We start from the raw sequence: 14,863 nt of genomic DNA, 5'->3' as shown, positions 1-14,863 counted from the left end.
TAAAATTATTGAATACAGATATTAATAAAGTATATACACGTACTGATATATTAATAATACTTCAAATTATAAAATCTATGTTGATTTGAAAATTAGAAAACATACTTCATAAAATACAATATACAGTGAAAATAGCTGGCCGTGGTTGAACATTAAACCTGTGTTCTCAGTGGTCACCTGTGATTTGTGAATGAACCCCAGTCAAACCACTTGCTGCTCGCTTAGAGGATTGGACTTTGGAGTGCGCTGTCAAGTGGTTAGAACGATGCCATACGTGAAGGGAGGAAGAAGTCTGCCGACTGTTGGTTCATTCTTTTCTAATTATTTTTCAACCCTCCAAAATGAGCTTCAATATTCAAGATTGAATTCAACTAAGATTGGGCTTCAAGTTCGTTGAACCTCAAACTATTTTGTTCAATGTATTTTGAGATTCAGCTATTTTTGAATGGAGTAGTCTACCGAGGCGGAGGAATTGCCCGAACAACCAAAAGTGGCCGGAATTGGGGCAAAAAAATTTCAAAAGATCTTGTAGAGACAGTGTTTGAATCGTGTTTTTGATGGTGGAAATGGATTCAGCACCATCAAAAACATCCAGGACACCTAAAATTTTGAAGTTTAACAACTATAACTTGGATTTAGAAAAATCCTTGCCGGATTTTCTCTAAACATGACCGGAATTTCCATAACTTGTCAAGCAATTCCTTCGGCTTGTTAGACTACGGCTTTTCAAATTTAGACCTTACGCACCTAGTGACACACTGGTGCAAGTACCTTCCATCGCACCTGCTCTGGATAACCCCTTTAGCTGGATTATTACCAATGTAATAAAAAAACAAGTTTCTCGGGAATTTTTGACCAAGCTTCTAATAGGTTCAAATTTTCGGTTAGACCAGCACAAACCTGTCAATTTATTTCTTGTTGGAAGTATCCCTAATCCCACTGGTAATGAGTGGGACCAAATAATTCTACCGAAGTAGTTGTGGAGCCATACCACATGGTCCCTACAACAATGAAAGTTGAAAAATGACACAGCAACAATACTGCTAGATAGGATCGTTTCAATTCCCCACACATAATCTAATGTATATATATTGGGGAGGATGAACATTGAGATGGAATAGATTTGCTAATATACCCAATATACCTCCTGCAATATGATGAGAAGCTATTCCACCCGAAACAAAAGGATCAAAACTCTCAGCCAACAATGGTTATTCATCAATGATACCTGGTTAGTGAACTCTGGAAGTATTAGACATCAGCTCATCTTTTAACACTTGCTAAAGTGTACTATGTACTTTGGTGCCCATTATCATTATCAGTCAGTTTCCTCATGTCTAGCAACAATATACATCAATGACCAATGACTAGATAGTGTTGTTAGATGAGTTACTGATCAAGAAAGAAGGCATTTACAGTTATAAACTAACCAAGAAAGGAATATAACTGACAGGAAAATTGAATACAAACACACAAATAATAACTCAGGATTTACATGTTAAAACCCTGACAGAGTGTCAAGGAACCATCCACGGGGCAAGGGATTGGAATCTCTATTCAATCAATAAATGATTCTCCTTACAATAGTTCGGGCATTCATCAATTTTACATGAGCCTCCTCAATTACATAACAGATGTTTCGGTATAAAATTAACTTGTTAATAACTAATACATTTTACCCAAATTTACATAATTAGTTGTCAATTGCCAACAAACTCCACCTTGACAACAATTTCCTAATCCCTTGCCCATGCCCATTCATCATCTTTTCTGCAAGCCAAGAGAAGATAAACACCATCGCAGCCTCTCTACTATAACTGGCTTTGTGAATATGTCTGCACAATTCTCTCGCGTATGGAACTTTTGAAGAGCTGCTTTTCCGCCATTGATCATGTCTCAGAAAATGATACCTTACATCAATGTGCTTGGTTCTGTTGTGATAAGCAGGATTTGTAGCCAAGTGAATAGCACTTTGACTGTCACAAAGTACATTCACTTTCTCCTGCGTCCTTCCAATCTCATCAAGTAGACCCTTTAACCAAATTGCTTCTTTACTGGCATCTGAAGCAACTATATATTCTGCTTCGGTAGTGGACAATGCAACTGTTTCTTGAAGCTTTGACATCCAACTAATTGCTCCACCTGCAAGAGTAAAGACATAACCTGTAGTAGATCTTCTTTTGTCCAAATCACCTGCATAATCAGCATCTACATATCCGCAAATTGATCCTTCACTACCATTAAAGATGATGCAATGGTCACTTGTGCCTCTTAGATATCGAAGCACCCATTTCATTGCTCGCCAATGTTCTTCACCTGGATTTTGACATGAACCTGTTGACAACTCCAACTGCATGTGAAATGTCAGGTCTTGTAGATACCATCGCATACATTAAGTTGCCTGCAGCATTTGCATATGGTACATGAGACATATACTGCTTTTCTTCATCAGTTTTAGGACTCAAACCCGAAGAAAGCTTAAAATGGGAAGCTAATGGAACATTAACAAGTTTCACATTGTTCATACAGAACTTTTCAAGTACTTTCTCCACATACTTCTGCTGTGATAACCAAAGCTTACCATTTTTCCTGTCTCTGTGTATCTCCATGCCCAAGATATGTTTTGTTGCTCCAAGATCCTTCATATCAAACGTCCTAGAGAGCTGAGCCTTTAACCTATTGATCTCTTCCATGCTTTTGCTTGCAATAAGCATATCGTCAACATACAAAGCTAAGATAATGAATATGCCATTGAAACTTTTGAAGTATACACAATGATCATACTCACTTCTAATAAAGTTCTGGCTCATCATGAAGGAATCAAACTTCTTGTACCATTGTCTGGGAGACTGCCTCATACCATACAATGATTTCCTGAGCTTACAAACTAATCTTCTGCTGCGACCTTGTACAAAACCTTCTGGTTGTTCCATATATAACTCTTCATTCAAATCACCATGTAGAAAAGATGTTTTAACATCAAACTGTTCTAATTCAAGGTTAAGTAATGCAGTTAGTGCCAACACAGTACGAATAGAAACAAGTTTTACAACTGGTGAAAAAATCTCATGGAAGTTAATACATTCAACCTGAGAATACCCTTTTGCTACCAGTCTCGCCTTATACCTTTCGATACTTCCATCAACTTTCCGTTTCAGTTTGAAGACCTACTTGCATCCAACAACACTTCTCCCTTCAGGAAATTCTGCAAGATCCCAGGTATTGTTCTTGGCTAAGGAATCCATTTCTTCTTCCATAGTCGTTTTCCATTTTTCGCTATTTGTATCATCTACTGCTTCCTGATAACAAGAAGGTTCCCCATCTTTAGTAATCAAAGCAAAAGATGAAGCAGAATCTTCATACCTTTTGGGAGTTTTTCTTTCCCTTGTAGACCTTCTTAAAGTGATTGGCTGCTGAACTGGTTCAGAAACTTCAACAGCTTCCTTTGCATCTTCAACAACTTTTTCTCCAAAAGTCTTTTCTTCCTTTTGACTATCATCGAAAGGTCTAGTCTCCAACTAAATTTGTTGATTTGGAGATACCTGTTCCTGTTCAATTCTTTCAACATCTAATTTTAAAAAAGAAGATTCATCAAATGTTACATCTCTACTAATGACTATCTTCCGCAATGTAGGATCCCACAACCTGTATCCATTCATGACATAGTCATACCCAACAAAGACATAACATTTCGATTTTGGATCTAATTTTGAACGCTAATTTTTAGGAATAAGAGAATAAGCATCACAGCCAAATATCCTTAAATGTGAATAATCACAAGACTGACCTGTCCAAACTTCTTCAAGAATTTTACAATTAATTGCTACTGAAGGTGATCTGTTAACTAAATAACAAGCAGTGGATACTGCTTCTGCCCACAACTCCTTTTGCAAGTTAGCATTGTTGATCATGCTTCTGGCTCTTTCCATAAGAGTCTGATTCATACGTTCAGCAACACCATTTTACTGAGGAGTATAAACAGCAGTTTTGTGTCTAACAATTCCTTCATCCTTACAATATTGTTCAAATTCTATTGAAGTGAATTCACCACCATTGTCAGTTCTTAAACATTTAATTTATTTGCCTGTTCTTTTCTCTACCATTGCTTTAAATTGTTTAAAGACATTAAATACATCAGCTTGCTTTTTTAGCATAAAGACCCAAACTTTATGGGAGAAATCATCAATAAACGTTAAAAAATATAAAGCACCTCCATATGATACAACAGGAGATGGTCCCCACAGATCAGAATGAATATAGTCTAAAATATCTTTACTATTATGATTTCCAGTTTTAAATCTCTGTTTACATTGTTTTCCATACACACAATGTTTACAGAAATCCAACTTCAAAGATTTCAGATTGGGAAGAGATTTACGTTTCATCAGTATCTGAAGACCTTTCTCGCTCATGTGACCCAATCGCTGATGCCATAGGCGAGTACCTGCTTCTTCTTTTTTTGACACAATCACTGCTTCACTGATCTGAGTACTTCCTTTGAGTCTGTAAAGATTTCCGACCTTTTCTTCTTTCATAACAACTAGGGCACCTTTAAAGACTTTCAGCACGCCATTCTAACCTGTAAACTTATAACCATCCGAATCCAACACTCCCAAAGAAATCAATTTTTCTTCAAATCAGGTACATGTCTAACACTAGTTAATGTTCTAACTGTGTTATCATACATTTTAATCCTGATATTTCCCATCCCAACAGTCTGACATGATACATTATTACCCATAAACACAGAACTACCATTTACATTTTCATATGAAGTAAACCAATTTCTGTGTGGACACATGTGATGAGAAGCACCAGAGTCTAACAGCTAGTTTTCAAAACCCTGAGAGACATTACATACAGGTGAAGTTTCATCTATCATACATAACTCTTCAGCAAATAAAACTTCGTCTATCATACCTGAATCAACCTGATTTGCTTCCTTCTTCGGGTTATCAGATTCTTTTCGTTTCCAACAGTCTTTCTTCAGGTGTCCAATTTTATTGCAGTGCCAACATTTTGCCTTACACTTCTTTCCCTTTGATTTAGATCTGGAAGACCCCCTTGTTTTTTTCTCCTCTTTCCTTTGACTGTCCTCTAGCTATCATGGCTTCTGATGCAGCTGTTTCATTACTGGATTTCCTTCGTACTTCTTCAGACAAGAGAGCTCCCACAACTGATTCAAATTTCAAAGAATCAGCGGTGCTCAAGCTGATTGAAGTTACGAAGTGATCCCATGATTCGGGCAGAGAACACAGCAAGGTTATAACTTTGTCTTCTTCCTGAATTTTAACTTCCATATCTGTTAATTGGCATATAAGTGTATTAAAAACATTCAAATGTTCTGCAACTTTTGAACCCTCCTTCATTCGAAGACTATACAGTTGTCTTTTCAAATAAATTCTATTGGTTAACGACTTTGTCATATATAGTTTTTCCAGTTTTTCCCATAAACCTGAAGTTGTACTCTCTTCAACAATGTTGAAGAGAACTTCATCCGCCAGGCATAACCTGATGGTACTAAGAGCTCAAGCATCCAAGTCCTCCCAGTCTGAATCAGTGATGGTTGCAAGTTTCTTATTTGCCCTATCTAATTCCTTGTGCAACCCTTGTTGCACCAGCAAATCCCTAACTTTCAGTTTCCAAAGAGAAAAGTTGCTCTTGCCAATGAATTTCTCCATCTCGAATTTTGCATTCGACATTTTGGCCATTTCTTTCCTCCTAGGGTTTCGTCTTTCAACTAGGGTTTCCAAAAAAAAAAAATCTTGGACTGTCTTCTTCCAACAAAGTATTTTCCAAGTTTTTTTTTTATTTTTCTTAGTCAATTTTCCGGAAAATTTGTCAAATTCCCCAATAAAAAATTCAGAATCTTACTTTCTACAACATTTTTCTAGAAAAATTCCCTTTTGTGTAATTTCAGATTTAAAAAATAAATCTCTGATCTTCAAATTTAATGAAACCCTTATACAAACCCTACTTCAGTTTCCCTTTTCTTCAATTCAATGAATATCTTTGTTTCTGCTAAAAAAAATTACCCGGATTTCATAGCAGCTTGTTTTTTTTACAGTAACCAGCAGCCCTCTTCCTGCAATGGAACCACGTAGCCCTTGCTCCAATTCTGGACAAGCAACGAGCCCCCACGCTTTTGCTACGCACACGGTGATTGGTCTTCACGCAGAAAACTGAATACACAGTTGGTCTTCACGCAGAGGGCAAATATACAGGCTCTGGTCCAACACTTGAGCATGCAGAAGCAACCAGCGGCTTTGGGAGCACGCAGCACGCAGAGGTATTCCTTGGCCAGCACGCAGTTCGATGGGTCTCTGGGCCAGCAACACGCAGAGGGCAGAGAACAGCTTCTTTTCTAGTCCAACACTTGAGCACACAAAAGCAACCAACGACTCTGGCAGCACGCAAAAGTATTCCTTTGACCAGCACGCAGCCCTCCTTTGATACCACGCAGTGCCTTCGAGGCCAGTTTTCACGCAACTCTGATGCGTCTCTCCTCTTTCACCAGTGTCTCTCTTTCACAGCGTCTCCTCAACTCAACTCAATTCAACTTTGCTCTGATACCATTTGTTGTTAGATGAGTTACTGATCAAGAAAGAAGGCATTTACAGTTATAAACTAACCAAGAAAGGAATATAACTGACAAGAAAACTGAATACAAACACGCAAGTAATAACTTAGGATTTACATGGTAAAACCCTGGCAGAGTGTCAAGGAAACATCCACAGGGCAAGGGATTGGAATCTCTATTCAATCAATAAATGATTCTCCTTACAATAGTTCGGGCATTCATCAGTTTTATATGAGCCTCCTCAGTTACATAAATGATGTTTCGGTATAAAACTAACTTGTTAATAACTAATACATTTTACCCAAATTTACATAATTAGTTGTCAATTTCCAACAGATAGTTTCTCCCGTGTTCCACTCCAATACATTTATTCACATGGTATGATTCATACATTGTGATGGATTTGGATTGTAGACCTTGCAATGTGGTGGCATCCCTCTTTGGTGCTACTACTTGAGTTTATTTAACAATACCACTATCTTATACTGCATCGGTACTTTGGATGATCTTCTCACAATTCCAATTGTTCTCCTAATTTACACTAAGACAAATCCACTAGGTATCTACTCGTGGCTATGATCTTGATTTGACATGGATCCACTCTATATTCTTTTGTGGCCATGATTTTGCATTATGCATACTTCATGGCTCTGCAATGTACCTGATTTGGCATCCATGCTTGTTTCCCACCTAAGCATGAGTATGCCTGCTTCGGAGAGGAGAGCCATCTCATATTTTGGTTTTGCTTGCAGCTTGCAAGTAACTTTATAATACTTGGTTTATTGGGCTCCCTGTCAAATTCATCTAACCTTTATAATGTGTTTTAGCGATCATCTCCTCTTCTTCCCCCACACATTAGGGAGCATCTGTTATATATAAATTTTGTCAACCTTGACCAGTGAGTTGAGATAGGCCCCATTACTGCCTTGTTTCAGCCATTTCTTTGACCTTTTTCCTTGTGCCCGAAACTTGCAAAAGTGCAATTCACAGGAAGCTCACAGGTTGTTGATTAACAATTTGCAAGTGCACCCAAAATGGCTCAAAAATGAAGGAAGAACAAAATGTTTGGGCCCTGAGCAGAGATCATAGAATCCATACACCATAGCCTATATCTCAAGCCCCAACTATTCGAATTACTTCTGAAGCATATAAAACGAAGGTTCAGATTTGAGTAGAAGGTCCCTTAACCTGATGTTAAAAGCATGGCAAATGCAGGAGGGGTTATCTACTGCCCCAGGGAGAAAAGGGTATGCACTTATGAATGGAGTCTTGGCATCATGTCAAACAACAGAGCTGAAGCCTATGCTCTCTTGCAAGGACTCACTCTGGCCAAGAGTTCTCAAATCCAAAATCTCACTGTGTTAGGAGACTCTGGCCTAATTATTTAGCATATGCTATTCAACTCTAATCCTGCAGACCCTCGTTTGTCTTCCATTTTGGAAAGAATCAAGCAAAACTATAGTTGAATTTGAAAAGGTGAATTTGTATCATATCCTTCACGAGCAGAACGCCATGGCGGACTCAAAAGCCAATAGCACATCAAGGAAAAAGGGGTATATTATATGTTAACGATTGAGCTTATGATCAAACTATCCCATATTACAAATTCCTCATCACACGTCACAACATCAGCATTAAGACATGGTGCTGAGCATGACAAACCATTCCCATGAAGCCAGGACAGGAGGGATAAGACTTGCATATTCCTGTTACACGCTTAAATTAACCCACATTATGTCTAATAACTGCTTGGCCTTAGGAATCTGGTTTTAAGGTAGGATTATGGTGTCGTCTCTTAATGTGGAATTCATTGCTCCTTTTCAGTTTCAGGGAAGGGATGCAACATTTGCTTTTGGTGAGCTCTGGCACTCTAGCTCCAGTTCATCCCATACAGTGCAGACCATGGTCGTGTCTTTGGCAAGGCTCGTAGTCAGTTCCATCTCAAAGTTTCTATTCTTTCCAGCTCTCTGTATTCAATTGAGCTTAGATTTCCCGTTTTAAAACTTGATGGTGGGTCTTGCTTGGGCAAAGAATCAAGCACTGCCAAATTCAGCCTCGAACAATCAAAATTAGCTCTCAGGTTGGAATTCTCTCCCTCACTGGTTTGCATCCCTGAAATTGAAAGCTCCCTCACAGTGCCAATGGACTATCAAGAATTAAGAGAAATGTGCCTCACTCTACAAAGGCACGAAAAGGCGGTCACTGCTTTGAATTCCCAATTCTGGTCTCTCCTTGACAACTTGAGCAAGCAGGAGTGTAGTGCCAATCTCAAACTTGAATTTTTAATGAGTATGCTGCTCCAGCAGAGAAGTCAGTTGGATGCTTTGCAATCAATGATTCCAGAGCTCAGCTGCCAGAAAGGAGTCAATTTAGCAAAACAGCAGGATGAAATGTCAACTAGCTCACAAAGAATCCAATTGGAGCTAGCACTGAGCAGTCAGGATGAAGAACAGCAGAAAAGGCCTCTCCATGCATCCAGCGCAAATAAAGGCAACACAGTACCTGACACTCTTCTCAAGCTCTGATATTTTGTTACAAAAGTCATGTCTGGTTATAACAACACACACTAAGTTGCTCTACTCCAGATCTATTACCGAATCACTGATCAAATGGAAGCAACTTCGACATGAGGAATCAAACGGGGGTCTAGTACTTTCCTCCAAAACTATCCCCGCTTGCACATATGTTGAGGCAAAGCATCTTAAAGAGGAAACTTGTGCTGACCACTAAAGGATAAATATTGTTAGCTTTTTGCTTTCCTCGGTATCAAAGGGCAACTCGTAGACATCCCCAATCAGAATAATTAAAATTGTGTTCCGATTTTAATATTCTACGCCAGCCCAACTTGTGCATATATAGACAATTCAAGTCCCCTTGCGTGGATCACTGATTTGTGGTTTGTATTGGCCTTCTTAGAGGTTAATGGGCAAGACAATCTTAGCTTCTCGTCTGTCTCATTCTCTATGTATGTTCTTCTGCTACATCGATAAGGATCTCTGGTATCATTATCAGTAATATTTCATTATTCATCAACACTTGCTAGACAAGAATTTGCAAATTCAGATATAGATCAGAGACAGGATAATTTATATTTAGTCTTAATTGACTATTAGGTCATTTTCTACAAACCACAACTCTTGGCACATTGAAAACCCTGTTCACAGTATAAGAAATTTTCTCAATTCTAGATTGTTCAATGCAAGGAGAGGAATGTATTAACTTTATAGTGGAATCTAAGCAATGAGTACAATACCGGAGGTCCATCAGATGGTGCTTGTGGAATGTATGTGCAGTCTCCCTTGGGGCCAAAGCACCAGCCATGATAACTGCATTGCAAATCCCCGTCTTCAACTATCCTTCCTTCAGACAGAGGAGCCCTTCTATGAGGACAACTGTCATCAAAAACTTGCCAAGCCTGGCTGCGTTTGTCCCACCAAACAACGATGTCAAGGCCCATAACAGTGAATGCATGAGGCACCCTCTTGTCCAAATCATATTCTGGGGCTGCAGGATACCAATGCGAAAACCAATTGAATTTACCCCCATCTCCTTGCTGTTCGTCATCGCTGCTTATTCTCAGAGCTCCCTTGGAAATATCGCTGGAAGGTGACGAATCTGGGGAGCCCGTTAAAGGCTGAGCGATTGCAGATACACTCAATTTCTTCATTCTCCTGTAACTCCATTTTCCTGTATTAATTGTTGGTTTTGGAGATATGCAGAGTCTTCTTATCATGTGGGTTGATGACGCTGTAGAACGCTGAGGTTTACTGGAGAGCAAACTGGAAGCATAAAGTACAACCATGCTTGACAACTGCACTAAAATCAAATCTGCCAACTATGGTATACAGAACTAGATTGATGAAAATTTCCCTGATCAATTTATGCTGGGATTTCCAAATGACTAAAGCATGAAGTGTAAGCCGCTCGATAAAGATAATGGTTGGTGGCCTCTGGCACGCAGAATTAATTATGCATGACGTCATTGTTGTGAGTCTAACAAGGTCATATGGTTTACATTAATTTAATTATTGAATTGTGAAAGGTTGTTTTCACATTTTAATAATAGCTACAAAGTAGTTATTATTTTTTTGTTTTTTTTGGTTTAAAATTGGTTTTAAAAAAAATATTTTTTTAATAAAAAATATATTTTTATTTTGTCTATTAAGGTAGTTTGATGGGTGATTATTTTGTTAAGAAGTGTTATGTAAATTATGAAATTCAAAGTCATGTAAGTTAAACTAACAAAAAAAATAAACATTCTTAATTCATAAAATTTATGTCACTTAAACACATCAATTAAGTAAGTTTTGGATTCCTTATATTGCAAATGTGTTTTTACTTTAATAATACATAGTATAATTGTTAGAATAATGTTTTTAATTTAAGTTAAGATTATATTTGCTTTTGAAAAAAACTATTTAATTAGTATAATAAATATTTTTATTTATAGTGTTTTCGAAAAAAAAACTATTTAATTAGTATAATAAATATTTTTATTTATAGTGTTTTTGTGAAGAATAGTGTGAAAATATAGTTTTATGCATTAAAAATTAAAAAGATATTTTATTCATTCAAAATTAAATTAAATTTAATATATATATATATATATATATATATATATATATTTAATATACAAAATCAAATAAAAATATAAAAATATTTTAATTTTAAGATTATAATTTAGTTACAAAACAAGATGTATAATATTTTTAAGTTTCCTATCCTAAGAACGTACTTTTTAATGCTTAAAATGAAGTGGATACTTTGACAAGAGTATAGTAAGAAGAAGCAAAGCATATATGTGGATAAATATATAAGTGACATATTTATGTATATAAGGTTGTATATGATCAAGAAAAGTTAAATGATGGGAAATTTTCATCTTAATGTTTTTTTTTCTCGTTAAAACTAATCTATTATATACAGGAGCAAGAAAAACAGTTACATCATTTTAAGACCAACAGAACCAGAGGCCAGTTGTGGCACTTTGGAACAGCTGTGACCAAAAAGAACAGCCCTCGCAGGGGCGCCAGATCAGAGATAAACAACCCTCGCAGGGGCGCCATACCAAAAATGAACAGCCCTCGCAGGGGCGCCAAACCAAAACTAAACAGCCCTCGCAGGGGCGCCGGACCAAAACATTGCATCCCCCGCAGGGGCACCAGCAGAACTTCAGCATAATCCCTCTCGGGGAAGACAGACCCATCCCTGAGCCAACATAACATAAACAGACTATGAGCCAACATAACATGAACAGTAAGACAAAACAAAACCTGAGCAGCGAGGGAGGTCGGGACTCCGAACAGATGAGCGGCTATTCGTCCGGCTCCTCCTCGACCACCCTACACCATCCATACTTCTCCACTTCCTCTGCAGTGGGAACAGTGTCCATGTTGACATTGTCCCCTTTGCTGGTCGTCGCCTCCTGAGCCAGAGGAAGATTAGAGACATTCTCTGGAGCATCCGCAGGCTTCTCCATGACATCCTCTGAGCTGCCAACAGGATGCTTCCCCCTACTGTCTTGAAAGTCGCCACCATCCGGAGAGTCTTCGAGGAAGAGAACCGACACATGGGCACTGATTCGGGGTTTATTCAGAGAACTGCTAAAGTTGAAAATGGCGGAACCGAAGGCAGGCGTGGAAGCCGGGTCAGAATCAGGAGCGCTTGAGTCCAGAAATTGGCTAGTCTGAAGGGGGTTGGCCTCAGAGATTCGGTGGCAATGGCAGTGGCAACAATGGGGTTGAGAAGCATCAACTGGAGGACGCGAAGACCCGCCACGGGCGGAACCTCGACGGCTGAGCATTCGCTGTCGAGGCCTAACCATATTTGCAGGATCACCAGGAGTATAGAGCAGCTCGGAATTGAGTAACCGTCCAGGCTTAGGACTACCCCCAACAGTCAGGGAAATGGCTCTGACAGCAAGAGCTATAGCCTGAAGAACCATAGACCGAGCAAGAACCTGCACACAGAGCACCATGAACTGAGCGTGAACCGGCGCATAGAGAGCCAACCCACCACCTCTTTTAACATCCCTACCGCCACCTCGAATCCCGTCCGCCATTACTGCTCTCTCCATTCGAACCAAGGAGCCGGACAGAGCATTGAATTGCTTCTGAAGAATACCAATCCTTTTATTCCTTGGCGGCCAGAGACATGTCGTCTCGCATGCGTGACCCTTGAGACAGCGCATGGCCTGCATGTGTCCTTCATTAAACGCGCGTCCTGTCCACCTTATCACCCGCATCCGGGGAATTTTCATCTTAATGTTAAAGGAAAGAAGGTATAGATAAATGACCTTAGTCAAAGTCAAAGTAATCATAATTATAAATTATAAATTATTATCAAAATTGCATATTAAAATGTTGTAAAAAAATTCCATGCTAAATAAATTTATATATTAGAATTTAAAATTACATTTTTCACAATGACCAGATTGATTCCATATGTCGATTAGATTTGAAGGATGAGGAAAATATAAAAATGTACTTTTAATCTTTCATGCAGTGATGAGCTTCACAATGGCCAAGGTAGAATGCCAAATATGTTTAGTATAAAAACGAATTCTCATTAACACCGTAGCAACCACAATTTAAGGACCTATGATAAAATGTTTGAAACTATTAAATGCTTAGATTGCATTTCCTTACTCTACTCTACATCCATTCGAGGAAATCTTCACTACAACCATGGCAGAGCGGAAATAGTTGGATGACTATAAAAGTGGCACTCCAAATACATGAGGAAACACCAAATAATAACAATATATGTGATAAATAAAGCACAACCACATAATGATGAAATAACAATATAAATGGTAAACAAAGCACAAATACAATGGACAAATATACTCCTCCCAATAATTAAATATTTAAACTCGGATGCGGGTGATTAATATGGAAGTTAACATGATAAGACGGGCGGCTGAAGGACAGGATGAGCACATGGCCACCTGCGTTGTCCCCCATGCCAATCTTCGGCGCATTCATACCACCCTGCAAAAGATATTAATTGTGATCGAAGGTCGAGGCACCTCCACCACCTTCTTTGATATGGAACCTGCAGAGCATCATGCATTTCTCCCCCCCTTGCTCCATTGTGCTTGCCCTCCGCAAGCTGCAACTCCCTGCTCTCGCACTATGACAGGAAGCCGATGTTGGTTGCTCAGCTGCCTTGATCTGGATAATGGCTTCCACTACTCTCATTCCAATCTCTGCAGCTTAAACCAGACTCAGACCTCCCTAGTTCGCTCCCGGCATCGCAACTCCACCCACCCCTCTGCTACCAACCTTTCGCTCAACTCTGCCATGGCCCGCATCAGACATCGTATGCGAAGTAGACGTGGAGGCACTCGCGGAGAGATCTCTCGCCCTCAAGCTACGTCTAGCTCTGTCACAGCCTCCCCTGACTCCTCTGCAAATAATCCCAATCCTCTCAGCTCTCTCTATGGCCGTTACCCCAACACCCGAAGTGGAAGGGGATGCGCCAGGCACCTTGGCACAGGAAGAAGGGAAGCTGCTGCTCACTCAGAGGATTTCCCCCCTCTTCTACATTCAGCCCCCCAGGTCTCTCAATTCCTGTTCTGCAGCACTTTAACCTGGCCTGTCATTACTGCCACAGTGACCATTGCGTTCATAGAAGAAATTGAGCCACAGGCACCTTCGCCGGAGCACATGGAAGAGCAGAACAAAGCGGCTCCATGCAACCGCGGTATTAGCATCCCTGGTAGTCAGCAACAGGACAATGGTAAAGCAGCCCTGCATGGCAAAGAGATTGCTGCCAGTCAATCAGTTGTTGATAGCAACACAGAAGCCTCGGGAAGTCGACAAGGCAACACGTCTGCAATGCTGGTGGGCACAGGTAGCACTGCAGTCGATCACGCGGGTTCTGAGGACTATGGATGGTGTCTGATCATTGAGGAAGAGCCAACAAAAGACACTTTACAGCTGCTGACCAGGTTACGTGGAAAGTCGTGAATCCATCCCTGTTTGGCTTTGTTTCCAGTCTTTTTTAACTTTTGTTTTATGCCAAGTCTTTGTCTGGATTTGTCCCAAGCTTGGGCAACAAAAATTTTGAATTGGGCTCCCAATTGTCAATCTACAGTGGAAATGTCTGAGCTAAGCGTTGAAATTTACAATTTTTTGGTCAAAATTTTTGAGTTATGGAACTATAGCCCCTGTGAGGGTACCTTAAACTATTCTAATTTTTGTACTCGGACTGGTTTCCCCCTATGGGGCAGTCTCGAATTCAAGGTTGGATGCTTAGTTTGGTCTTAAAACTAACCTT

General features: G+C 39.5%; 1 protein-coding gene across 5 annotated transcripts in view; it reads right to left on the bottom strand.

The window, feature by feature from the left end:
* ACD1-LIKE (ACD1-like protein) overlaps positions 1 to 10,499 on the bottom strand; it is a 403,062-nt gene extending 392,563 nt beyond the window's left edge. For 3 of the 5 annotated variants that reach the window (XM_089402316.1, XM_089402318.1, XM_089402317.1), the window contains exon 1: positions 9,834 to 10,499. In XM_089402316.1, the coding sequence (XP_089258442.1) occupies positions 9,834 to 10,382 (549 nt within the window). In that variant the 5' untranslated portion in view covers positions 10,383 to 10,499. The remainder of the gene's footprint in view (positions 1 to 9,833) is intronic. The other 2 variants (XM_089402315.1, XM_089402319.1) reach the window with 1 other exon arrangement.
* Positions 10,500 to 14,863: the final 4,364 nt, after the last annotated feature.

This window comes from Pinus tabuliformis, chromosome 2_1, assembly GCF_031772625.1.
Source record: "Pinus tabuliformis cultivar Carrire ecotype Pingquan chromosome 2_1, CPIR1, whole genome shotgun sequence".
In the NCBI taxonomy this organism is placed as follows: Eukaryota; Viridiplantae; Streptophyta; class Pinopsida; order Pinales; family Pinaceae; genus Pinus; species Pinus tabuliformis.
This window is presented reverse-complemented; position numbering and strand designations above follow the sequence as displayed.